This window comes from Nesoenas mayeri, assembly GCF_963082525.1.
Source record: "Nesoenas mayeri genome assembly, chromosome: 11".
Classification (NCBI taxonomy): Eukaryota; Metazoa; Chordata; class Aves; order Columbiformes; family Columbidae; genus Nesoenas; species Nesoenas mayeri.
In genome coordinates this window covers 5,229,407-5,256,358 of record NC_137563.1, presented here as the reverse complement: position 1 = coordinate 5,256,358, position 26,952 = coordinate 5,229,407, and the positions used below count along the sequence as shown (strand labels likewise).

Genomic DNA, 26,952 nt, shown 5'->3' with positions numbered 1-26,952 from the left:
GGGCAAGCTCCTGCCTTGAGACAAAGTGCTAAATTGTCTACTTGATAACTTTATCATCGAGGTTCCTCTGATAACCCAGGTTTCTGTGTCAAGGGACGGATCCTGTTGTCATGCTCTCAAGACCCCTCCTTACTCAAGCCATCAATTTGGTGCATGTAGTTCCGCCATACTCAGGATGGAAAGTCCTGCAAGACTTCTAGGGCTCAAGGCAAGCTTGCAGCCCGATTTAAACAGGTGTTAATGCTATATGAATATGTAACAACACTAATGAACTCTAATGAGCTGGGTTTGCAAGGAGCCCAGAACCTGTCTTACCGGCTGGTGAAGAAGAGGCAGTTTGCTCATTATGGCACGCTCCCCTCCCACCCATCCGTGACGGGGAGAGGCTCTGCCCGGGCCAGGGCCTCATTAATTTGTGAAGTTGCCTTTTGATCTCTGTATCTCGGAGCATAATGAGAAGGTTTGAACTCTGCCTGTCCCACCTCCCCTACACTCCCTGCCTCCCACTTGCTCTGCTCCCCCAGAGCCTGGCAGGCAAGGGGAGATCTGCCAACGCTCTGAGTTTTGTTTCGTCCTGAAGAGAGGCATATTTCAGGTCTTTTAAGATAGATTTCAGTAGCCACATCTATGGCTGGTGTAGCAGGAAAGCACAGGTCCCTGCACACCTCCCTCTCTCTCGCACAGAGAGGGGGGCATCTGGGGTGATTGCACCTCAAACACAGCTCCTTATTCTCTTGGTTCCTGCAGCCCAAAGTGGCTATTAGAGGCCACTTGGAGCCAGTTGTGCCCCTGTGAGGGGTGGCTGGTGACTATCGATGCAGGACATTGGGTCCCGTAGGACCCGTAGGACAAGCTGCCAGTGCCTTCAGCTGGAACTGCTGCAGGAGCTCCTGTGCTGGCAAAGAGCCACACAGCCCCCCTGCCCTGAGACCCGGCAGAGACTGCCGCTGTGATTACAAGGTGTGGGATGCATCCCACACCACGGGGACACCGGTTGAAGCTCCTTCTCCACCGCTTCCTGCCCCTTGGGCTGCAGCCTCCAGAGCCACAGTGGAAACCGCAGCAGGAGCTGGTTTGGCTCTGCTGTCAGTGTCCAGGAGAGCAGGCTCAGCCGCTCAGTTACTCCTCTCCCATGACTCCTCCTTTCCTCAAAAGGAAATGAAAACAAGCTCCAAGCCAGACATGTGTCCTCAATGAAACCCATCTGTGAGAGCCACAGCCATGGCCCCACCGGGGCTTCTGCCTGGTCAGGGCATCCAGATCCGCCATGGAGGAGCGCACGTAGCCAGCCCCGAGGGCAGCATCACCCAAGGGGACATGAGGCCGGAGCAGGAGACGCTGTGAGATGGCTGTGTCCTCCCTGAGCGCTCTGCCTGGGGCTGTGTTACCTCCTGTCTCAGCAGTGACAACAGCTCCCGGGCAAGAAGCCAGCCGATAGCTCTGCACATCCACATCTCCATACAGTTGCCATGCAAACTGGAACAGTGAAGACCCCCTTCGCAAGAATGAGAGTGTCCTGAGTGGCAGGGGTAACCACCCATCCCCTGGCTGCCTCACAAATTTCCTCCAAACAAGATTTCCTAAAGCTTGGGTTACTATCAGATCCTTGTAAAGTCTTTCAAGTGTTTCTCCCTCCCTGCTGGGAAGTTTATACTGACATGTTTTTAAGACATCAGTTCTGTTAGTCATATCCCATATGTTCTCTTCAATCACCCCCCCTTCTCAGTGGGATCTCCCACTGTACCAATTATCTTGTCCAGCTTCCGCCAGGGCCTTTATTACAGCACAAACCGATTTTCCTTCTGCCATCAAACCCTCTCCAGGCATTTTCATGTCACTGTTCCCTCCCGCCTCTTTGTCCTGCTCCATGGCCCAGCTGATACTGGATGCAAATCCCACTTATTCTGCATCTTCCCTGTGGCTTTTGGAGGAGTTTAATAGCCCCAGCTGCAGTCTGAGTCTCCTCTCGCCCCCAGCTGGCAATGGGCTGCTGCTCTGACATCCCAGCAGGAAAACCAGTGGCTCTCGCTGGGGAGATCCAGAGTAGATACAGTGAGTGAAAACATGCGGATTTCACAGCCCCTCTTATCTCCCAACGAGGCTTCACATCCCTCCAGAGTGCTCCCTTTGGTCCATGCTCTGGGCCACGGTTGTTTGTGCCTGCTGGAGATGTTCCTCAGGGACCCACGGACACAGCCCCAGGACTTTCAGTGCACATGGTGGGGCCAGGGCAGTTATTAGGGGCTTGGGTGCTAACCCCATGTGTCTAGTTCAAGATGCTCTCTTCTAGTCCTTGCTATCCCACCTCAACCTCTAGGTAGAAAACAGGAGGGAGGTCACCTACATCCAAGACCATTTCCATGAGAGGAGCTGGATTCACAGGCACAACACTCTGTACAGACACTGCTCACCTAAAGGAGCACCAGAACCCCGCCATGACCCAGAGTTAGGTGCAGTCCCTTTACATAGCTGTGAAATAGGTCTCCTTTGTGGTCTTCCTCTGTTGTAAGATCTGCATCTTCTCCTTTCTGGTAGGTTGCCTTCTGCAAGACCTAGGAAGGTGAAGAAACACCTACCTGTGCTTCCACCTCTTCTGGCTATGCCTGTGCATTCACCTTGCCTGCTGCAGGCAGACAGACAGAGCAGATTTACCAGCAATAAGGATGGTGACACCCCAACCACAGCCTGGGGCTGGCAGGGCTATGTTTTGCAGCACACGTGCAGCCCCACGCAAGAGGCACATTCGCTCGGGCTGCCTGTGGTTAGCTCCAGGCTTTCCAGGGAGCAGCGATCTGCTCAGAGAGCTGCTTGTTGGGAGCATGTCCTGGTTTTGCCTGGTCTTGCAGCTGCCTGTCAGCTGCTGTACAAACACAGCCCTGTCTCTCGTGCCCCTCCTTGCCTGTTCTGCCTCTCCTTAGTTCCGCTCTTTGCTAGGCTCAGGATTAGCCACACCTCAGTTGGGTAAACAGGAGCTCATCCTGCTCAATCAGCTGAATGTTTTTCAGCCTCAGCCACCATGAGACTGGGGGACATCGTGCTCAGCAAGTAGAGCTCCTTGATTTTTCCCCCAAGCAGATTTCCATCATTGAGCAGCTTTGCAGCCCTTAATTTGACGCAGCAGCTGATGTGACCCTTGGACTGGTTTAATCTTCTATTTCCTTCCTTTATTCTTCTATTGCCTTTCTTTTTTCTTCTATTCTCTGGTTTTGTTCTGCTCAGTTTCCTTACCTTCTGATCTGTCCATGATTTTCTCACTCCTTTTCCCCACTCCTCTCTCTGTCCCCTCCTTTTTGCTTTTTCATCCGAGGAAAGCCACTCTTTCTGTATGTCACCTTCTGGGTGCTAACTAATGAGCTAGATGGGGCTGGTATTTTAGTTTTAAAAAGCCTTGGAGGTTGTTAGCAACTACAGCCAGCACCTTGGTCTTCATCTCACCTCAAAAACAACATTTCCTGCACATTTTTACCTGCCTTTGAAGGGATACTGAGCAGGGAGGACGGAGGACACCCATTCCCTGCAGCACAGCACCCTCTAGCCTCCGTCGGGGCAGCAGCTCTTTGCTGACCTGGAAGGAGGACCTCCACCACCATCATTGTCATGAGTCCTCCCAGTCCTGCAACTGGAAAAATTCTCCTGCAGCATTACTGCCAAATCCAAGGATGGTTTTCCTGAGAACTTTGTGGATTGAGATCATAAAGCTGGTCTGTTCTGAGCGGACGTGTAGCGCATCAGACGTCATTTCCAAAAGGCAGAGGCACCAGCTTTGCAACGTGGAGCCCAGAGTGAGCCAAGGTGGTGTCAGCCCGGAGAAGCGACCATTACACAGCATCAGCAGCGGTTTATTCCCTCCAGCCCATGCAATAATTTAACTCGGTGGTGGTACGGGCAGCGTTTTCAGAAGGGTAGTGCTGCTCCTGCAAAGCTAATGCATCTCCAGGAAAGCATCCAGAAGATGGGGATCTCCTGGATTAGCATCATTCTGGCCACCCCACTGCTCCTTGCTGCCTCCTCCCCACAACACACTCCCCCACTCCCCACCAGCCTCACTCACAACCCACCTCCTCAAACCAGAATCCAGCCTGTTTCCTCACAGCCTTGCTTCTCTTCTGCACCTCCAGGAATCAGAGCTCTAGCTCTTTGCACCTTAACACCATCACCCTTTCCCCCAAATCACAACTGAACTGTTTCCTTCATACTCACCCTCATCCAAACACCGCTGTGAGCTCCCCACCTCCCAGACCTATCCCAGTTCCCACTATTTTGGCACGAGGCAGTAGCTTCCGCCTCCGCTCACTTTATTTCCATAAATATTGCTCTCTAGAAAGAGTCTCTTCCCCACTCCTGAGGCAGTACTAAAATTAAGATTTTTCCAGGGGGACTGGTAATCCCACTGTTCGGTTCATTGAACATTTCAGTTTGTGGGATTGCAACACCTCGTTTTCCTCATGAACCACTACTTCTGTGGCAACTTTTCCAAAGAAAGTATTTCACAACAGCTACTGAAAATAATGTGGCTTTAGCAGTCTCCCTCACTGGCGTTCTGAGGCCGGATAATCATAGTCTTTCCAAACTCCAACCTCAGGAACACAGTATAATGGCAAATGTCAGACAGACCACTCAAAATTAAACAGAAGACAAACAGTTTCTTTTATTCACTATGACATCTTGGAAACACTCCAGGAGAAGCTCATACATCCTTTTGGCCTCACTACATTCATTTGTTCCAACCCATCCTGCTTTCCATCAAAAACACCACCTCTTGCTGCCTGCCAGATACCCCCTGCATGTAACTCCCTGCCTGCGCAGATGGCTTTAGGGACAGGTGCCACACCGCTTGGCTCCTGCAGCTGTGTCTTCATTTACCAAGTAGCGTGATAAAAGGGCAGAAATGGCTGCGAGCAAACAAGAGGTGGCATTGGAAGTGGCTGCTGTTGGGAATAGGTGTGCTCAACCTGGCAGATTTTGGTGCAGGAGATGGGAGTTTCACCTAACTGGACTCCCTGGAAAATTCAGGGGTGTTGTGACACAATTAATCTCTCAGGGAGATGCAGACATATCCTTCCCCTACAGCACCGAGGCTGCTTGTGGTGCCGGGCAGTGTTCAAGTGCCATGGAGCATCCACACACAGGACCAGCGGCACTGCTGATGCTGAGAAGTGGTTTTCAAAACCTTTTCCTCCAGCCAGCAGCTGTGGCTGGATGTGCGGTAAAAGGAATTGGTTGTCGGGAATTCACGGACAGAACCGTCAGAGCACAGCTTGGTAAAGTGCTCAGCTCAGTGGCATTTCTCTTTTGGCCTAAAGAATTTGGGAATGCAATAGCCCATCTGCTCTGAAACCATCAGTGAAGCTCCCTGTATTAGCAGTCAGAGGCTGCTTGAGTTTGCTAGAAAAAACAAACAAAAAAAAGGACTCAGAAAGTCTCTAGCAACTGCCTTCAGCCATAAGAGGAGGCCAGAGCCTCTGGTCTACCCAGGACAAAAAGGTGGATGGCAGTAACCCATCAGGGCTGAGGTTAGTCAGTTAAGTTCTATAATTAGGAAATAAATAGCATGCTAAATAAACCCAGAGCAGAAGCTTTTGAGGAGGGTGACGGAGCTGGAAGTTGGCAAGGAGCAGCTGAATGAGAATGTGATGGAAAAATACTGAGCAGGTGGGCCACGTGCCATCTCCCCGGCTGGTTTGTATGATGCAGCCGTTCTCCCACCCCTGGCACTTGTCTCCTTACATTGTCAGCTCCTCAGGACAGAAGCTGGTCTATTTAGAGATCTGCAAAGTGCCCATTACGCTTTTAAACACCATTTTCAGAAAGTACGTAAGAGTCCAAAGAGCACCAAGCATCCAGATCCAAGAGGCTCTCAAGCAGCACGGCTCTGCAGCCCACATGCCAATGCCTCGCTGGCTCTGCAGGGAAGGCAGAGCAGGCAAAGAGGAAAAAGCTTTGCCTTCATTTCCATCTGCAAAGCTTTTTTGTGCTCACATGTCACTGACAGGCACTTCGCTTCTTTTCAGCTGGCAATCAAATGCTGTCATAAGAGATGTTTTCACTTTTGCTCCTGCTACACTGGCAGAGATCAACACCTCGATGTCTCCTCCAGCAAAAAGGTTTCCTCAGAGGTGCAGTGTCCCTGGGAGTCCTTCACTGCACAGTGAGTTTGCTGAGCAGAAGAAAAGCTGGGCCAGGGGAAATTAAGCAGAAAAAAAGAGTTTGAGTTCCTTGTGGCAGCAACAGCCAAGAGAGAGGGGGATGTGAAGAACAAAAGGTGACTGTCACCATGGTGTTGTATAGGGGTGCCTCAGGCTGGCTCAGCACCACACAGAGTCCTCTCTGCCTGGGCCCTTCCCAGTTGCTGGGTTTAAAAAGGTGAAATTATCATCAGTCCTTTTTTATGGCCTCATTGTACAGAGGTAAGTGCATCCCCAAGGCACAAGGCAAAGCTGTGTGTTTTTCCTGTGCCTGCAGTTTCCAGCAGTTACACGTGGCCTCTTTTGCAGCATCCACACTATTCACAGAGGGATCCTCCTGTCTCTGAAGCATTAGGGTGTTCCTGGACACCCTCAGCCCACTTCTCCGCAGGAACATCAGACAGGAGCATCTGCTGGGCTGGAGCTGCCAAATCCCTCCCTACAAGGCTGGGAATGAAGCTCAGCTCTTCCCATCACCCTTCGTTTACAGGATGGTTTGGGCTTCCGCTCAGATGGCATTTCCTGAGCATGAGCTGTTTGCTACGAGTGGCACAGCCTTACTCCTGGCTCTGGGCCAGTGTATTCCACCTCCTGCACAGGCCACCACTCCTCAGTGCTCATCATCACACCCGCTTCGCCCCGCCAACATCAGGTCCCCACACACTCAAGAGGTATGGCAGCTTCCCTCACAAGCCACAGTTCACCAGCTGTTTTAGTAGCCCTAAGCCATGTTTTTATTCACAAACATACTTGCTCTGATCCAGCCATCTCTGCTCCCGCACTAGAACACCCCAATATTGTCCAGAGCAAAACACCGACACATACCGGTTCCTCCTTCCCTTTCTGGGGATACAGCGCTTTTCCCACCATATCCCACCTTCTTGCAATATGCAGACAGCTCAGGAGTTGGGCTCCCGCTGCCATGGCCACCTGTGAATTTATGTTGCCACCTCTCCGGTGTTAGTCCCCTCTGGTTCTCCCCTCACGTTCCTCACTGATGGATCGGAGCACCCCTGGTATAAAAGATCACCCTATGCTTCACTTGAACAAGAGATGGACAGCTAAGAGCTTTGCTTTGTGAGGCTGTGCATAAGAAACCTCTCTTGTAGCAACAGAGCTTTGTTCAGGTCAGAGAAACCTCCAATGGCCTTGAGGATTTAAAATAAAAGCCTTGCCTGGAGGGTCAGCTCCAGTTCCTGGCGTGTTTTCCCGCTTGGATCTTTGTTTCCTTGCCTGGATTGATGGTGAGGAGCCAAAGTACACCTGGAATCAACTGGACTGCAATTTTCTGTAATCAAATTCAAACACATTCTTCAAATATTTAGTTAGGAGGTTGATTCCAGAAGTTTATCCACTAATGCTATCTCATAGCCTGATCACAAGCATCAACCCAGCTGCCTTCAAACATACCAAACCTCAGCCCAGCTGAGTTTCCAACCAGTTTAGCAACCACCATAAACCCTGGTTATTTTCATATGGTTAATTAAAAGCTGAAGATAAGGAATCCAGCTCCCATTTGACTGAATGGTGCAGGATCCCATCTGTAGCAAGAGAGGAGTGCTCGCCATGGAGCTGCCGCTGTTTCTGTTCTGCCCCTGTCACTGCAGCAGTCCCCTCGCTGCCCTTCCTCAGAGCTCCCTTCTTCGCCATGACTCAGTCTACAGCAGTTAGTCATCTCTCCAGATACGTAACTCTCCGTGGAAAATGTGACTTGCTCCTTGAGAGCTTTCGCTACGTAGGAAGCTCCAACTCCCGGTAAACAGAGGAAACAAAATGTCTGAAATCAGGGAAAGGATTTTTCCATCCAGTTATATAAAGCAACCACTAACATAGCTAGGAACAGTTGATGTTACTAACAACCCAACCTGGCTCTTTTGGAAAGCTACAAGAAAAGCAAGTTTATAAACAGTGCATTGCAGACATTTTTTATTCTATTATTTGTTTTCCTTCAGTGCCTTCCAGATGTGGCAGGCTCTGTCCACCCTGGGGCAGATTCTGCTCTCCCTGTCCCACATCCCCCTTGCTGGGATGAGACTCGGCGAGTGCTCCTGTGCCTCTTGAGGGGCTGGGGACAGACCCCTTCATCCCTGCTCTTGAGGCCCTGGAGGTGACCCCAGCTCGCTCCCCAGCGCCAGGCTGGCCACACGGAGGTGGTGTGGGGCTCCACGGGACACAAAACCTCTGAAGGCCCAACCACCAATCTTAAGGCTCTAAGATCTTGTTCTTAAATGATTTTTGATTGCAACGGAATATTACACGACCAGTATTCAGCGCCTTGTGGCAGGCTGGAGAGGTTCTGGCCCACCCAGCCCTCAGGACCACCGAACTCCACGTCACTGAGGGCTGAACACGCACCCCACCCGGAGCCGCTGCCCAGGCCGCCTCCATCCCGCGGCGCGGGTGGTGGCTCGGGCAGCAGGAAGCGAACAGCGCCGAGGCTTCACTCCCGCGTCACCGTACCTGTCACCGTACCTGTCACCGCTCCCCACCCCGCTCCACCCCGCTCCACCCGCCGCTGCCCCGCTCTGTCATGGCGCCAGCAGCCCCGGCTCCCCACAGGCGCCGGTAGCCCCGCCCCACCCCGCCCGCACACGCCAATCATCGCCCGCCGCCTGACTGAAAGGCGCCTAAGCCAACGGAGACGAAGTGCCCCGCCCTACTGCGTCTCCATCAGCCAATGGTGCCCATGTAACCCGCCTGGCTCGCTCTCCCACCCTCATCTCGCTTTCCGACCAATCCGCGCTGGGGCTGGGGCGGGAGCACCGCGGCGGTGCGGCCAATGGGAGCGCGAGGGCGGTTGCTAAGGGGCCGCGCGTAGCGGGGCTGGTGCAGACGGGTGGGAGCTGCAGGCGGCGGCGCGGCCGGGCCCGCAGGTGAGGTGGCTGCGTTCCGGGAGGCTCCTTCCCGCAGGGCTGAGGGGGTCTGGTCTGACTCAGTTCCCAGCGGTGCGGGGTCTGAGGGAGTGTTTGCTGACTGGCCGGCTGCTGCCCCGCGGCCGGGTCTGTGAGGCGCCGGGCCGTCAGCGCTGCTTCTCTCACTCCGGCCTCGGGCTCCCTGTGCCTGCCCAGCACCTTCTGTTTATTTTCCGCAGCAGGGTTGCCTTATGTGTTTACTTCCTGGGGTGGAGGCGGGGGTTTGGCCTGGCTGTGGTGGTCTGCGGTCCCGTTCCCTCCCCGTGTCTTGGCTTTCGGTTCGTGTCGGGGTTGGGATGCCCGTGGGGCGGTGCTGGCCTTCCCATCGCTTCACGGAGTTGTGCGGGTATCGGGGGCAGGGAGGGCGGCCTGAGCAGCCTGTGCTACAGGGTGAAGGCCCAGGCGGGGAGCTGAGTGCGGAGCACCCCGAGGGGATGGTGCTGGGGGGAGACAGAGCCAGGTGTATCAGGTCACCCTGCTCCCCCTAAATGAGACTCTTCTCTGTTACTGATGCTTCTGCGCCCTAACACTGCTACTAGCACTTTGCACTGACTTTAGACTTCCTTTTGTTGATGTCTACCATATACCTGCTTGTAAGCTTGTGTGATAGAGCTTTGTCCACTCTATTCTATAACTTCATGTATAACTTGTGATTTACTCCAGTGCAGGATGGGTAGATGGATATATCACATGTGATGGTGAAATCCCTCACCTGGTGCTAACTTTTTCAAAGAGGTATGTCAGCAGCAGCTTTATTCCCACTGTTATGGCTGGAGGGATGGTGTTCTGTAGCTGCATTCTCATGCAGGTCTCCTCAGAGAGGTCAAACAGCTTCCTCTTCTTGCTGATGTACTGTTGTCACTGGTGCAATAAGTACTAAAGATTCCTGTTTGCCGCTTAGAGGTTGCTGTTCAGTGCCTCTTTCTTTAACAAACATTTGTGGCTTATTAATCAGTTAACTGGTACAGTGTGTTCATCTTACATGCCATGTTTATCAATGATTATCATGCTAAGCCACGTTTGTAATATTGCTTAAGGTGACGTATTCTAATCCTCACTGATATGGTGTTCATAGAACACACAGATCAGTGTTTTGCATTTGTGGTATCTCATTTAGAGACTTTCTCTGATAATGTTTGTTTCCTGTGCAGGGAGTTTTGTTATTGACAGTCAACCTCTGGTTGTTCTGTTGTTATCTTTTCTTGGTTCATCTACTTCACATTATTTCCTGGACACTTTTTTAGTTCTTATATCGCAAGAGATATTTGAAAAGTTTCTCTGGTCTCTTCTGGAATCAGTGGACATGCAGCCTTTCTTATGATTCTAGCCATTGTTTATTTCAGTCTCAAAGTCAAGAGTAAGAACAGGAAGGATATTGAAAAAGAACTAAGCTAATGTTTGGCTTTTTCTGTACTCCTGCCTTACTCTTAAAAGTAGTTGTATTTCAGTTTTTGCATGGGAGGCTCTCTGTTTGATTGAATGAATTAGCTGGATAGAAGATGAGGCTGACCTAGAATTGTACCAGACTGTCTTTTCTAGAGGTAGAAAAAAAACTTGGAGGTTGGCGATGAAACCTTCCATCTTGCAAAACTGTTTCTGAAGAAGTTAAATTAATTTGTTCTGCTCTTCTTGTGAAAGCTATATTTTTTCTATTCAGGGATGAATAGCAGCTTAGGCTTTTAGTGGTTCATAAAGCTGCATTATTAAACTTGTCATGTGAAAACCCACAGATTAACACACTGAAATGTCACTGTTCTGAGATGTGGTACTGGGAGGGAGAGATGGCAGAATAGCATCATTTGTCCTTGACACAGGCATATAGAGAGGCTATCCAAATCTACTGGGTTCCAGCTGTACTTTTAGATGTAATTTGATGCACTATAGAAAATAGTGGCATTCTGGCCTCCTGTAGTTTAATCTCACTCAGTAATGGGAGCGTCCTGGTGCTGTTGGATTCACATTGTCCTGCTACTCCCTTTTCTTTCTGTTCATCTTTGTCGTCTTCATCCTTATTTCTATGCTGCCAGCTCTGGCAGTGTGAGAACTTGGATTACGTTAATGGAGAACAGGATTTAGCAAAGACTCTAGTAAGGGTATACATGCTCGTGTCTTGGTGCTTGTCACTCCTGTTGAAAAGTGCAGACACCAGCCTGAAACTGGTGTTCTGGACTCTTCAGCAAAAGCCTAAATCATCATAGTTCTGCTGTTATATTGAAGTCTACATTTTCAAGTTTCTCTGGAAGATGTTTTTTTGTGATGTGTTATGCTCAGGATTGCTATTCTTAATGTGTACTATGGATCAGGTGAACTTCTGTGCAAATACTTGCCCTTTAGCCTAAATAACTTGTGAAGATTAAGCTTATGTGCAGTTTAAAAGATCTGATCAAACTCAGTTGATAGAGTTCAGTACAAAACAATTGATTTAATGTCAATGTACAAGGGCAGTCTGCCCTTATGGAGAAGCAAAGTCCCACTTGCCCAACATATGCGGGTGGCAATGATGCTAAGCGAGTCAGGCAGCTATCTTAGCCTCTTTTTAGCTCTAGGAAGGCTTGTGTGCACAGGGGCTTGTCTTTTCTCCAGCTATATCAGTTGATTTGATAATAAAGATTGTCTCTGACTGCCAGCCTTAACTCTGCCAGCATCAGACAGCAGTAATTCAAAATGCTTTGCAAAGCAGTTCTGTACAAACCAGGTGCTTGAAACATCTATGTGCTTGTGCTCCATTAGAGGTAACAGCGGTGGAAGGAAGTGTCATACTTTGCAACGTACAGAGGATTTTTGTCTGTATCTCTAGATTGACCAAGAAGTGCACTTGCCTAGTGCTTACTCTACTGTTGCTAGATACTTGAGTTTGTCATCATCATAGGTTCAGTCCAACTAAAACTGCGATGACAACTTCCTCTACAAATATGGACTGAGCTCCTGCAAATGCCAAACCCTTCTGAAACTTCTAATATACTAGTTTCTAATAATTAAGCAACAGCCCTGTTCAGAGCATTGAGTATTCAAAATGGTGTAATATGGGTTCTTCATAGGGTCAGCTAGGACAAGTGACTGGCTTCTTGTGAGGGGTTCACTGTTCAACAACTTGTCCTGCTTCTAAACTTACATCTTCAAAGATACTTTTGCACAGATATACAGGTTCCAGAACAATTATGCTGAGGATGTTCAAGACTCACTGTCCTGTAACTGGGACATCTAGTTCTGTAGAGTGTTGGTTGAAACATGTGAGTATGAAAGGTTGTACCAAGTGAAATAAGCAGATGGAAAGTCATGTACAGTGTACTTCCTTGTAAGAGGTAAGGAGAAAATATCCTCAGATGTGTGCCCCTAATTTCCCTGCCCTTCCACTCAGATTCTGCAGGATGGTGGGCAGTGCAGCTCTTCAAACTTTGAGTTGCTGGTGACTGCTCTAGTGCTCCAAACCGGGGTTTTGGTTTGGCCTTTTTTCTATTGGCATTCTGACAAAACTCAAGTATTCTGTAGTAGTGGAAGCTGTATGTTGGTCAAGTCCTGTCTCTTTGTATTTGGTTCTTTTGTCCTGAAGCATTGTTGCTTAATTTTTAATGTAGTGATGTGAATTGAACTACTTCAGCGTCAGTGTTCTGTCTTGGACAGACTGAGAGAATGACTCTGCAAATCTCCTGTACTGCTGTGGAGCTGAGCCGCTCGCTGGGGAGTGGGGGGAAATAATGCGTGTGAAGACTTCGGAGTGAAATGGCAGCTCAGCTTTTGATCATGTTCAGATATCGATATGTTTTGATGGCTTGAACTGGAGCACTTGTGGCTAAAGTTCTGTTAGCTGTCTTAACTTGTGCTTTGCTGATAGATGCTCTCTCCCTGCTGTGCAGCTCATCTGGTGTGGAGCTGAGTAAACAGCTGTGATGTGTTTGGACTTCGAACTGCCCCTCTGATGTGCATGTCTGTGACAGTACAGGGTCTGAAGGTAAATGATGCTTTAACAGTATGATGCTTCATTTCAAAGTACAGTGAAGGAATACAGCAGACTCTTTGAGGGTGGGTTAAGCCTGTACTGCAGTTAGTATTGGCTCACTTGGCTATCTGGCTTGATGCTAGTAGTATTCCCTCTGCTACTGAGTATAGGTTGTCAGGTTCTCTGCAATGTGTTTGAGTTTCTTCCCTTGAGCTTAATACTGCCTGCCGACATGGGGTTACCTGGTAGGTAGGTGACACCTGCTAATGCTGTTAGACTGTGGAAGGATGTTAGTCATTATTTCTTCTCTCTCAGTACTTAAAATTAAGCTCAACCTCTTCTACAGGGAGCTGAAGCGCTGTCCCGTAGTTCTGTAAGGCAACGGTTTGAGTGTGACAAAGTCTCAAGTCTCTGCAGTAATCTCTAAATTGTTTGCTTACATAACATGAGCCTTTCCTTTAAGATAAGATGCAATTAATTGGTTTTTGTGGAGTCATCAGAGCCTTGTCTTGTCTTAGCTTAATCTTGTAGATCAGGTGTGTGCAATAAAAGCTAATGCAGTGTTTTTCAACCCATCTGTGACAAGCAGTAACCAGATAAGGTGACTTGCAGGTAGTCTATGTAGCAACCCTCTTAGATAACATACAGAAGCTGCCTGTTGTGTAGTAGAGCCATTTTGATCAGTTAAAATGATATTGTGAAGAAATAAAAGGAGTTCCTATAGTTGGAAGGAAGTGAAATTCAAGGCTCATTAGACTATAAATTAGTCTTGGGAAGTGAAAGACTTGAAGAGTCTGTCCTTGTTGGCTATAGAATTATTCCCAGGTGTGTTCCCAAGCCAGCTGCCTTGGCACATACACCCAGCCCTATTAGGTGCTTGACTTCTACTCTGAAGGCATAGGACTCCTCAAAGTCAAAAAAGGGAAAAAAGCTCCAGTTAAAAGCACCTGTCTTTCTGACTGTGCTGATGGTGCCTTATGCTATGAACTTTGTCCCTGTAACCTCACAGTAACTCTAACTTTAGTATATGAGCCAAGTATTGTATCTTATGAAAAGGTCAAATTCCAGTGATGGCACCAGCCAATAAATCCTTGTTGGAACACGTTGTAAACAGTACCTGCTGCTTTTTATACTTGCCAGCCAGCCAAATCCCGGCCTGGGTGCTGGTTCTGGCACGAGGCAGAGGGATTTGCACAAAGCACTTCCACGTGCTGTTCAAATAATGTTCTTTTAAGCATCCTTGAGATGGGGCATGTCAGTGTGCCCTCTTTATTTGCAGATAAAAATCTGTCAGATGTTTGACCGCAAAAATGTGGTGGGCATTGCCAGCCTCCTGATGATTCTGGTGAGGACTGAACGTGATTTCTCATGGCCACATCTCCTGAAAGCCTAAGCTTAAGTGCTTGAAGTGTTCAGCTAATTCTCAATTATACTCTCTATGCTTTGAGACCTGAGACTTAATGGGCTATTTTAAATGGCCAGAAGTACCAAATGGTACATCAAGATGATCTTGGAGTTTGCTTCTGATGTGTTTGCTTCTGACCGAGCACTGAAGATGATGGGGGGTTCTGCATGGGGTGAGCTTGGTTAGACGCCAGTCTTGAAATAAGCAGCATGATGCCTTGTTTTGTGTGCCTAAACAGATGAGGCATAGTACTGATCTGGCCCTAAAATACTCATATCTGTGCAATTCTTTGGGGAAGTCTTTTTCTGTAAAAATGAAAGCATCTCTTATACAAAAAGTACTGGATAAAAGGCAGGATACAGAACTGCACAATAAAGCTTGAGGTTGTTTTCATGATTCCCCTTGCACAGATTCCTGTACTGATGTAGCTTGTGTGACCTCAGGCTGTTCTCCAGTGATTTACAAAAACTTAGGTTGGCAGCCTTTCCCATCAATCATATTGCTTCGGTCTTTCCCAGTGTATATGTTCCCTATGTATGTTTTCATCCGAATGGCCTCTAAACATCCTCCTCTGTATTTAAACCATTGAATGCTCAGCAGTGAGATACTTCTGTATACTTCCTGGAGTGACATTTGAATAATATGCTGGAATAAAACTTAACTTTGTTTAAAGACCTTTGTAGTACTCTGACTTTCCACCCTTTCCTTGTTAAAGTTCCCTCTTCCATAATATGGTTCTAAATAACTTACCTGGTAGCAGGAGGCCTGTAACTTCTGGTTTTGCAGTGTATCTTTAGGAAGAGGCATTAACTTTGACTGCATGGGTGCAACTCTTTAGAGTGTTTTCTTTCCTCATGTTTAGCAGACTTGCTTTCAGAGTTTCATTCCCCAACCAGGCACTACAAATAAATGAAGCCAGTCCAAGAAACGTCTGGTACATTAGTTCATGAAGTCTGTCTGTTTAATCTGTCTAGAAGCAGATGCTTTGTCTCATCTGAATATTGGTGGGGAAGACAAAGGGTATTACACTATTTGGTAGAAGCTGTAAAATGGTAGGAAAGGGGATTTTTCACTATGTTCAGTTTGGGCTGGATAACCTCCAGTGGTTTGGTGTCCAGTGGAACTTTGGGAGCACCAGTGAGCCAGGACACTGCCTGGTGGGAGGGCATCTAGGAGGCTTTTGTATCGAACTGTCATTCCTGGAAATGGGATTCTTTCAGCATTCTTCAGTGAATGTAATGGAGCATAAAATATCTTGCTAGTGGAGCCTCTTAAGGAGGCTGCCTTTACTCCTTTGTGAGCAGTTTTGTAGAGCTGCATCTTCGCTTTAGCCCAAAACATTTCTAATTCCTCAGTGAAATGAGTCTGCCAGGCTTTCAGTTGTTCATGGGAAAGACCTGGTGGGAGTGGCTGCCTTTAATGTCTTTGCTTTTTCACTGTTGGCTTTCCAGTATGCAGAGTCAGGTTCAGCTTCAGCATGGCTGGAGGAGCTGTGATGCTTGGTAGCTACCAGATCCCGTGCATACTGCGTTGAGTCATGAAATGAAGTACCTTTTCTTCCTGGAAAAGTCTCCTCTTCCCCACGAAACCTGGAACAGAAGTGTGTACAGGTCTCAGATTTGTTGTCAGTTGTGACTTCGCTTACTGTACAGATAAATATCTTGATGATGGCTTTTCCAAAACCCAGTGTCTTTGAAATGATACATAAGGAATTTGCTGTAGCTCTACTGGCTTTTGTTGTACTTGCTTCTGTTCCTGTCTGGGAAGGAGACACGTAAGGTTTTCTCACCTTACAGGTGAGGTGCACTCTGTTAACAGTAACACTGAAGTGTTTCCTTTAACATGACTTTCAGCTTTTTATTCCATGATGAAAGGACAAATGAAAAGATGTAACAAATCCAGCACTCTTTCCAATAATTGATCTTAAAGTTAATCCTCAGTCACAAATGGGACATCAGAATATTGCATGAAAAGACTTATTCTTTGAGGCTGTCATGCTTTTAGGTGACTTTTAAAGAACTGTACACTTAAGGTACTTCAAAAATAACATCTTTGGCCACAAGAGCTTCAACTTTTTTGTGTTCCTCAATGTCAATCCCAAACTCTGGGATGGATAAGAAGGCAGGTATGATTGCTCCCAGTGGTATACTTACTACCTCTTGTTAATTTTATCTAGGCTTCTAAAAGTGAATCTAATGTTCTGTATACAGAAAAGGACAAATGTTTGTTTGTATTAATGCTGAGCCATTTAGAGGAGATTCTAGATAACCAGTGTTGAGCCAGTCAAATTTTTATCTGCCCTTTTTTTAGTAAACAGACAAGTGTATTGGGTCAATGCAAAAAGGGTTTAACAAAACAGAAGCAAGGTGACCTTATCCCTGCTTGTAAATAGGGAGGAATTTGTCTGATGTGATTAGAGGCCAAAGCTCTCAAATCCATTTCTGCAAGTTAAACCCTTAAAATTTTAGGGCAGAGTGTTCTGGCAAATCTGCCCTGGCTGAGACAGGTCTGTTTAGGTCTTCGGAAATACCAGACCCCTGAGGAATTACTTGAAGTGCCACAACTGAGCTTGTAGGTGAGATCCTGACAAACACATGAACCTTGAGCACATACTTGAGACACATAAGTTCAGTGAATGTGTATTTAGGCTGTCTAAAATGGAAGAATACTAGTTCACAAGTATAAAAGCATAATTCTGCCTATCAACACCTAATTTTTCTGAAAGGAACTCCAAGCTGGTATGCTTTTTTAAGGCAGTGAGAGATAAAAGTATCAGAAAAGGTGTGGTGTGTTTCTAATCTAAAAATTATGTGGGAGAGACGACTTCCAGGGAGATACAGCTTAGCTGGATCAATTATATTGAGTCACTAGTATAAACGGCTAATGACTCATCATGTCCAGTTTTATTTTTAACAGACTCACTAATGTAAAAGGTGTAAACAGTGAGCTAACTTAAAATCCAGGTGGCAGGAAGTTCTTAGGTAACTTTTGTATTGGTGTCTTTATTAATTTTCTAAATAAAACAATGTAAGGAAGATGCCAACAGAACCTCTGGCAGTTTCCAACTGGAGAAGATTTGCTTGAGCACCTGGTTGTCCTTGAGTTCAGGAGCTTGGTTCTCTCTTCTGCTGATTGTACCTTCACTGGAGAGACTATTGCTGTAATTTGCCTGTGTCTTCTGTGCAGCTGGTGGCAGTCTTGGTAAAGGAGGTAACATAGTACAGATGAACATTGAACTCTAACTCTTCATTGAGACACATGATGCCAATGTAATCTCCTGATTAGAAGAATAAATGGCTTCTCATAGCCCACTCCTCTCTCCCTTCTACTATGACACTCAGAATTGGAAAACAAAAGCTTCGGAGTTGTCTAATGTTAAATGTCTCCCCTTTCTTCACCCTCTGTTCTCCTGCAACGCAGATGGTTATGGTGGCAGAAACCTGTGGCTTTCCAGCATGCTGTTAATCAGTAGCTGATATCAGACTTGTTTTCTTCCAAGGGATTTTAGTGTAACTGCATTGAGTACAAAAAGTACATTTTGTCTTTCTGCTAGGGAGCGAAGAACAGGACTTTAGTATGGCCTGCCCTGTTGGTGTGTTTTCCAAGTTGGAAGCAACAACCATGGTAGAGAGCAGATGGTTCTGGAGCTTTTTCCTGGAAGCTCCAATTCCCCATCAGTTTGTTTGTGCCTGTGGGGAATCCAATTCTAATTGTAAATATCACTTACATTGTGGTTACAGGCTGAAAGCCATCTTTTTTATTTGCATCATCAAATTCTTGTAACAAGCCTTGGGGTATGTGCTTGTGTAATTAGGTGGCTGTATCTGAACCTCCTGGTGGCTTTTACCATCTTGTTGAAGTGTGATATGTGGTGAGTTTGGGAACAAGCAGTGTGATATGTGGTAACGTCTCAAAAAAGCAAGTTTGGGAACAAGCAAGCTCCTGTCTGTAGGAGTGAACTGCCGTGCTCAGTAAAAGTAGCAGGAAACTTACTTCAGACTTGCTTCACGCTTAGTAACAGTGTAGATATTGCACAAAGTTGAGTATAACAGTAGCCTGTTAATTTTAGTCCCTTAAATACAAAAGGGTTTGTGTAGTTTTTGTAACTGGGGACAATGTCACTGTCTTGCAAAGATATGGACTGTGTGGTCTTCTGGAGGTTCACAGCTTGGCTTTCCTCTGGAGTTATGCTGGTTTTCATTATTGCTTTTTGTTTATCTTCACTCATGGAGGAGTATTTATGTACTACAGATTAATTAATATGCTGTAGGCAACTGATCTAGTCTGGAATCTGTCCATAGGCAAGAGGTCTGCAGGTGGATCAGTGTTGGAGCAGTTATGACTGAATATACAAATTAATTGCAATGTCTGCAATGAGATGTCTGTATAAATTCATGTTCTTCCCTTCTAGCTGAGAGATGCAGCATTATTAATAATTAATTTACTTTTTCTCCCTTCACAGAGTAGCTCAAGTAGCACGTGGGTCCAGACACTGAAAATTCTACTGAGGACTGGCATTTATTTCTAGTTTGAAGGAAAAGTGACATTGGTAAGACCTGACTTGTCACTTGTGATCTTATTTGGGTAACCCATGTTGCTGAGGAAAGATCCGGGGAAAAACTGGCCCCTTCAACATGGATGGAGTGTCCTTGTAATAACTAAACATATGGCTCAAATAGCTGGCTATAAAAGAAGCTGGATCAGTTTAATAATTTGATTTCAAGCTGGAAGGATATTGTTATTTTGTAGTTTAATTCTCTCCCCTGCCGCACTTCCTTTACTCAGAAGTCTTTGAAAGCCTAAATATTAAACTAGTCCTTCTTCAGCTGTAGAACTACAGTGAATTAAAAGAAATGCTGAACTCACTGGTACATAAAGTGACCGCCTTAAATACATGCAGATGTTAGTACCAATGTTCTCCTGGAGTTGCAAAATTCAGGCTGAGGGGCTAATACAGTCATTCTTTCACGTTCTCCTTTTTGAGCCTGGCTTGTATGTCTGGGAAGAAATGCACACCCGAAGCTGCTGATGTGACTTTATAGCCTGGCTTTACACTCAGCTTCTATTTGAGCTGGGTAGTCTTGGCCAAGATCCTGAAAGTATTGACTGGCTGGAGACTGGTCGGTTTGACACCTGAGACACTGTTGCAATTCTAATGCAGCACTGATTAGGAATAAATCTCCTGCCTGACAGATACCCAGTTTCTATTTCATGTGGTGGTCAGGGTATTTAGAGCAGTACAGAATAAACTGCCTTTCATCTTAAAAGTTGCTAGTCTGAGTTGATACGCTAGGATTTCTGTAGCAGTGCTAATTGACAAATTGAGTTGGTTAGCAGAGTCTTTTATTTAATATGGCAATTAATATTCAGTTTATTGCAAAAAGCTCTAATATTGTTTTTTTTTTTTTAATCTCCAGGCTCAAAATGAGTGCGATGTTGGAAACTCCTGAGCTGCCGGCGGTGTTTGATGGGGTGAAGCTGGCTGCGGTTGCTGCTGTTCTGTATGTGATTGTTCGCTGCTTGAATTTAAAAAGCCCAACTGCCCCTCCTGAACTAATTTACCAGGACTCCGCTCTGGCCCGGTTTCTACTCAAATCCTGCCCACTCTTGACCAAAGAGTAAGTGGTCTGCTTTTTCCATCTTGACCTGCATTACAGGGAGAAGACCTGCACTTAACCATTCTTTAGCCTAGTGTGTGTGTTTGAGTTTCTTGCACCTGAATGCAAATGAATGTCAGGGTATACTCTTGGGAAAATAAACATTTTCCAAGTGAAACATTTTGTTATTGTTAGTATAGCCAGGTACCTGGCTTTAGGACCAAGTCTTGTTGTGCATATATCTCCATGGATATATATGGGAAAAGTCATCCCTGCCTCTTTAGTAGCTATATACTGATATTGTGCTATATCAGCACTATATAGCCCATAGTCTGTGGAAATGGGGGAGTGATGGATGCAGTCAGCCCTTGTTCCTGTTCATGTACTCTCTGTTAGGGAAGAAGTCTGGCGGGCCTCACAGGAAGGAAGCATTTTTGCTGTGTGTCTGTGCACTTATAATGAATACAGGGATGGCTATTAGTTTTGAAGTGCCTGCTCTTATTTGAAGCACCTTAAGTTGACTGAAGACTAATGAAATCTATTACTGGGTAGAGCACATCATCATAACTAGCTTAATAAAGTAATGACATACTGGCTAGCTCTAAGCCAGTTGAACTGACTTTCAAATTGACTTTTTGTCAACTGTGTATTTGAGCAGGCTGATCTTCACCCTCCCATTCTAGGACCTCCAGAATCTGTGCAGCTGCCCTTACCTTCATCAATAATATGAAGCATTTACTACAATTTCATGAGGCTTTGGAGGGACAAGGACTTTGATTACAGTATTTCTCCTCTGCAATCACTTTGAAAACTTGCAAGTCCTATTTAGAAGCCCTAAATACATCAATTATCTACTAAGTACTGAGTGCAGCTGCATGAACCTTCCTTTTGGATCTCAAAAGTCAAACTGACTTAATGATAGTCATTCTGAGGGAGATGAGAGGCTTTTAGCAATGCTGTGTCAGGTGCCTTGATTACACAAGGTGTAATATCTTAGGCCATAGGGTCTGTAAACTCTTAGAGGAAACAAAGCATTATCTGTTTTAAATTGGAGCCCAAAGAGGGTTCCTGGATGCCATTTGAGTTTGGTAGTAACATAAGTTTGTGGTGAAGCTGGGCATTGAAATTGGATTCTTGATTCTGGCTGGTGCCTTAACTGCAAAGCAGTTGCTTACCTAAAAAATACCGAGTAACTAGAACCTCCTTAGTGTATCTTAGACACTTGTTGCCTCAGCGTTGGCACTCCAGATTGACATGTCCCTGGGCACTGAAAGAGCAAGCATGAAGCTGTACTGATTACCAGTCCCGAAGACATATTAGTATCAGTCTAGTCTTTGGAAGCAGATTGTAAGCTAATTCAGAGTATGTTACACTCCTGTTTCAGCCGTGTTCTCATGGCAGAAGCTCCTTGCACTACTGTATTATGGGCGTGTTTTTGACTTCTACTCAGTTGGAGAACAGAGCAGTCCCAAAGGAGCAAAAATGCAGAAGGTGTCTAAAAATTGCAGTACACATGTTGTGCCTTAATTGCAGGAGTAAGAGCTTCTTGCAGAACCCTGATATTGTGTTAAGTGTGCAATCTTGTATTCTTTGCTTTCTCTGGATCAGCTCAGAGCTCAGGCTTGCTGACTTGTCTGAAAACTGTAACAGGGATTTCCAACCTATGGATCTTGGGCAGGACATTGCCTGAAAGGCTTGCATGTCCCCAGGAAACAAACTCAACTGAAACAAACTAGAATAAAATGTGTCAATAGGTAGTTTTTCAGTCTTGTTACCTGTATACCTGTGTTAGGGGAGACAGGGATGTAATTGCTATTGGGGACTGAAAGGGTTTACAGAAAAGACAAATCTAAGATGATGTACATGTGATTTTTTTTTTTTTCTATTCTATTGAGGTTATCACAGACTCCTTTCAATATAGAAATTTTTAAAATATCAAAGAAACCCTGTCCTCAGGCATGAAAGTCACTTGGAGACTAACAGGGAACAAATATATTTAAATTCCTGCAATTATGCATGAAATAGTTTGTAGGACTAATTAGCAAAAAGCTATGTGAAAACAGCTTGTGCAATACTCTGCTAAAAAATCTTGCAAGGCTTTGATTACTTGCTAATTATTCAGAGTGTTAGGAAAGCTGATTAAGCAGCTCTTTTCAAATTCTACCATGAAAGCAAAAGAACTAGCCCAGCAATCCCTCCTGTTACATCAGTATTTGGCTTGTTGTATGATCTATTATAAGACCAGTTCCTCTGTACAGCTGTGAACTGGCTTTCAGACCTAGTTTGTTCAGTTCCCTTATGCTTAAGGGAGGAAGAAGTGAGGTTATTGCTTGAAAAAAAACAGGGTGACAGAGAGAAATAGAATAATTTTGCTTATTTCTATCTGTGCAGCTGTTCAGAAATACTTGGAAGAAACACCTTTGGATTTATTTCCCCTTTATGGCACTGTCCTCACCTATGGACTTACTCAATAGATTGTAACTGTAGTGTCATTCAGTAAGACAAGTGGCAGTGGATGAATAATTGAAGAGCTTTGGAAAGTAAAACTGCCTGAGATGGCTGCGTGCCAGGTACCTTGTACTTGCAGATGTTAGTGCTGCTTTTACAATTCTCTAAACTGCCAGAAGCTTTCTCCATATCGATCAAACACTGATAAGCAATAAAGCGTCTTCCTAGAGCTTGTATTTTGTTACCTCTAGATTTCCATTCTTCTACCACTGCCCAGATCTGTACTTTGGCTTTACCAAGTGGAGTAGCACAGTCAGACCCTCTTTCATTCAAAGAACGGCTTCTTGCATGGGAGCTCTTGCAAACGAGCGCAGCTACTGGTACCCTCAAGCACTGAGGTTTAACCTCTGCCTGCAGCTGGCTTCTTTTCTTGGCTTTCAAACTGGTACAGAAAGTCTGCCATCGGCTCTTATCCCTGCAGAGAAATGCAGCATTGGCTCTTTGATTCACAAAGACAAATCTGACTAGTGCTTGCTGTGCTGGGCTGGAGGTTTTTGGCTTTTTTTGGCTGTTCGTTAGTTCTTTTTACTATTAAGTGCATGTGTATATCTTTATTCCTGCGGAGTTGTGGCACAAGTGTCATCTTTACAGAAAGTAATTATTTATCCTTGCTGTCTGCACACTTTTATCCTTAATAAAGGCAAGCTTCTCAAAGATTGAAGCAGATGACTGTCAAGCCTGTTAGTAAACACTGTCAAAGATCCAGCTTAGATCCTTCTTATCCTGTGTTTGCACAGTAACCTACATTGGATAAGCAGGCAGCCTGGTACCAGAACACTCTTTTGCACTGTCATTGCTTTTCTCCTAGATGCAAGGAGTCAGAAAAGCTGGCTTCAAGCTTTTCAAATGTTCTTTACCTCTATCAAATAGCAAACACTGTTTGGTTCCTGTCAGCTCTTTAGTGTTTTACTCTGTGAAGAACACTTCCAGGAGAATAATAAACTAGAAGAACAGTGTTACTCCTGAAGCTTTGGCAGGTGAACATGTTGAGAGGCAGAGGAGAATGGCAGCTCCCTGTTGGTAAATTGAAGCAGTGACCTTGAGGAGAGACATGGCCTTGGGGCATCCATGTCCTTGCTGGGTTCTCTGCTGTGGCACTGGCAACAGCCTTGAGTTCTCCAGCTTTTATCAGCAAGGATGATGCACTGTAATATTTGTGCCCTAGTGTTTGACTAGAACACTTATTGTAATCACTGAAGGTTGAGGGAGGGGTATGATGGGCACTTTGCTAAATAAAAGCTGCCTAAACTGGTAAGGAGATGGTTTAACTGAGGCGGCCGGTGTGTACTTTTAAATAGTTCTGACTTCATGCAGTGTCCGTGGGCAGCAGCACTTCCATTCCACTTACGTTAGTTTCTGTTTCAGAGGCTCAGGCCACATGGAAACTCCATGAGATGCCTTAAATTTTTGCTGTTACATATTTGCTGTGTCTTCATCACGTTGAACAGTCTGAGCTGATGCAGAATAAGCTGCTTTTAATATGTTTGGGGGAGGAGGGGAGGGACTTCTAGATGAGCTTTCTTGATTGGAGTTCAAATTACATTCCCTACCATCGAAAAAGAGACAATGTTCAAACAAGGCTTGATTTGTAAAGCATCCCTTAAATACTTCCGAACTGCTCTGGAAAGGGGCAAAAAAACCCCACAAAACCTGTCACCTGCTGTAGTGCAGGTGGCAATTCTCAGGGTGTCCCCTGACATGGACAACTTGTATATTCTGCCTTCTTGTCATCAGTATCTGATGCACAAGAGCACATCAAAGGTGATGTAAGAGTTAATGTTTAAAGTGTTAATCTCCTCAGATGAAGTGAAGTAATGCTCCAGAAATAAGCCTGTTGCTGAACTTCCACTTCAGATCTTTGAGGACCTGAATGCTGATGCTTGCTAATAAAAATAGCACAGTTTTCATGTGCTTTTTGTGAGCTGCTTATACAGCTGCTGCTTTCCTAAATTCCTGCATACTGGGCAACGTACGTGCTCTAAAATCATAATCTGCTGCCTGAGAGCCACTAAAACTTAATCTACAATTACATATTGGAATTGTTTTTAATATTAAAATGCTAGAAGAATGTTTGTGCAATATGTAGGAATTCTCTTGCTCTTGGGCACTGTTGTGGACAGCCACCTATCCAGATGTGGGGCTGTGCTGCACAGCTGAAATGCAGCATTTAAAACTAAAACATTAGCATTTGTGAGCAGATTTATGTAACTGGCTGTGAATTCACTTAGCCAGTTAAGACTCATGAGCTCTGTGCTTGTTGTGCCATGTAAGTCAGCTTCCATAGCAAGTAACTGCCATCCCCAGACCTGTTCTCCTGTCTGCGTGCTGTTGCAGAATCCTGTTACTGGAAGTTATGAGTCTGCGTACTGGAAGCCATAAATAACTGCTTCGAATATGTTTTTACTCAGTGCCTGATATCTATTGCAACTGACCACAGCCAAACAGAGAAATGACTCAGTTAAAAGCCTTTGGGTCTGGAAAAACCTGGGAAAACACTTTTGTTTCACAGAACCTGAGATTTTTGTTTCCAGTACGACACAACTTTTCCTTTGTATCTCCTATGTTATCAGTACTTGCTTGTCTGTGCTGTTGTAGTACTTGCACTTTGCAAGAGGTCTTCCTGACCACTCTTCACCACCCAGCTGGCTGCTCATCTCCTGTCAGCTGTAAACCCCTATTGCAGAACAGTGGAAATACTGCTTATAGACATGGTGTCTGTGCCTGGGCTCCTGTACATCTTTGAGCAGCTTTGTTGGAACTGGGCACACCAAGGAATGTGTAATGAGTCATCTCTATACAGTGAAATTAGCTTTGCTGCATAATCTTTACAGCATGCTGTTTTTCAAAACCGCTTTAGTTTATAGTAGGAGTCATAGAGAATTTGAAGTCCATCATGTCCTTGAACACTTTCCCTATTTCTGCTTAATATTAATGCTGGAGGGAAGCTGCCTGCTTTTATGAATGGAAGGGTCTTCTTTGGAAGACATGGTTAAATTTAGCAGTACCGATAGTTTCAGCATCAAATCTAAAAGGCAATCAATGCTTGAATGTTTCTTAAACTGGATACTACTTAGTTGCTCAGTCTGCATGATATCTAGCTCGTGTTCCCACAATGTCACACCCTACTGAGCTTGTTTTGTTAAGGGAAGCCATAAGAAAAATACCGAGAGTACATGCTCTCCTGCTTACCGGATGAGTGTTTCACAGGGGCATCTCTTTTCAGCTGTTTGCCATGAGGCATGTTGGCTTCCATACAAAACAGTCTGTGCTAGCTATTCCTATCAGCACCGGATAGTTGTTGTTTTGGGGATTTTGTGGTTTTTTTCCAGCTGGATTTAGTATTAAAATATCTCTGGAACTGTTTTTCACATAACAGGCTTAAGCAAAATTTAGTTTATCTGCTCTGCACTTTAAGAAGGTGAAGACTCTTATGCAATTCCTGGCAAGCTTTTCCCCCCACACCAGTGTGGTATCACACACCTTCATGACTGAAGAGTTTTGTTCCCTCCTTGTTGAATGCTTTAAGTAAAAGCAAGTTGAAAGTCCTCACAAGCCCTAGATAAACAGATGTCTTGTCCTTCAGTCCTGTACAGTCTTGCACTGTTGTGCTCAGTACTTGGTCTTGGAAGTTCTTGTGGACTTTGCCTCGCTGAAAGATAAAGATAGAAACTCATAGAAGACTTTAAAAAACAGATTTTTTCCATTGCCAAAATGGTCAACAGAAATAGCCTGACAGATCATGCACTCAATTCTGCTATAGATTTATAAGGATGCTTTGCAAGTTCAAACTTGTCCATCAGCTGAGGACAGCTTTTACTGGAATGCAGTGATACAGATGCATTGCTTTGTTACTGCTAAGGTTTTATAGGGTCTTGTTGGTTAGATTGGCAACTTGTCTTGGTAAATGAAAGTGGGTTTTTTTAATAGCTTTTTGCTTTTGCATTGGTCTGGTAAGGTGAGTTTTAATTTCTGTTTTTCTCTCATTATGCAAATCTGTACAATCTGGGCAATTTCTTTCTCTCTCCCTGTTGAGATCTTGTGATGTTCAGTCTTCTGGAATCTGGATACTGAAGGTATTTAAAGATATCTATCTCACCACTAGCCTATTGCTTGAAGGCTGATGGTCAGTAGGAAAAGATAGGTGAGATACATGCCAGTGTTAGGGTAGCAGCTTATTTTCAGAGCTATAAGTGCTTTATTTTTAAATGCAAACTGCAGGAATACACGTAACATGCTTAAGTATGACTAAGTGGGAGTAACAAATCTCTGAATCAGAGTCCTGTCCTGTGCACATTACCCACGCTGGAACTTGACCTTTGAATATTTATGTAGAAGAGTGTAGTTACATGTAGAGTGACTAATACATCTTTACTGCAGGCAGTGTGATGTTTAAAAAACTGACTGGAAT

At 45.4% G+C, this 26,952-nt stretch overlaps 1 protein-coding gene across 1 annotated transcript in view; it reads left to right on the top strand.

Moving 5' to 3' along the window:
• The first annotated feature begins 8,957 nt into the window (after positions 1 to 8,957).
• Positions 8,958 to 26,952, top strand: part of ABHD2 (abhydrolase domain containing 2, acylglycerol lipase) — a 39,942-nt gene continuing 21,947 nt past the window's right edge. The window contains exons 1-3 of the mRNA XM_080350884.1: positions 8,958 to 9,058; positions 18,902 to 18,988; positions 19,857 to 20,057. Coding sequence (XP_080207010.1) covers positions 19,864 to 20,057 — 194 coding nt within the window. The 5' untranslated portion in view covers positions 8,958 to 9,058; positions 18,902 to 18,988; positions 19,857 to 19,863. The remainder of the gene's footprint in view (positions 9,059 to 18,901; positions 18,989 to 19,856; positions 20,058 to 26,952) is intronic.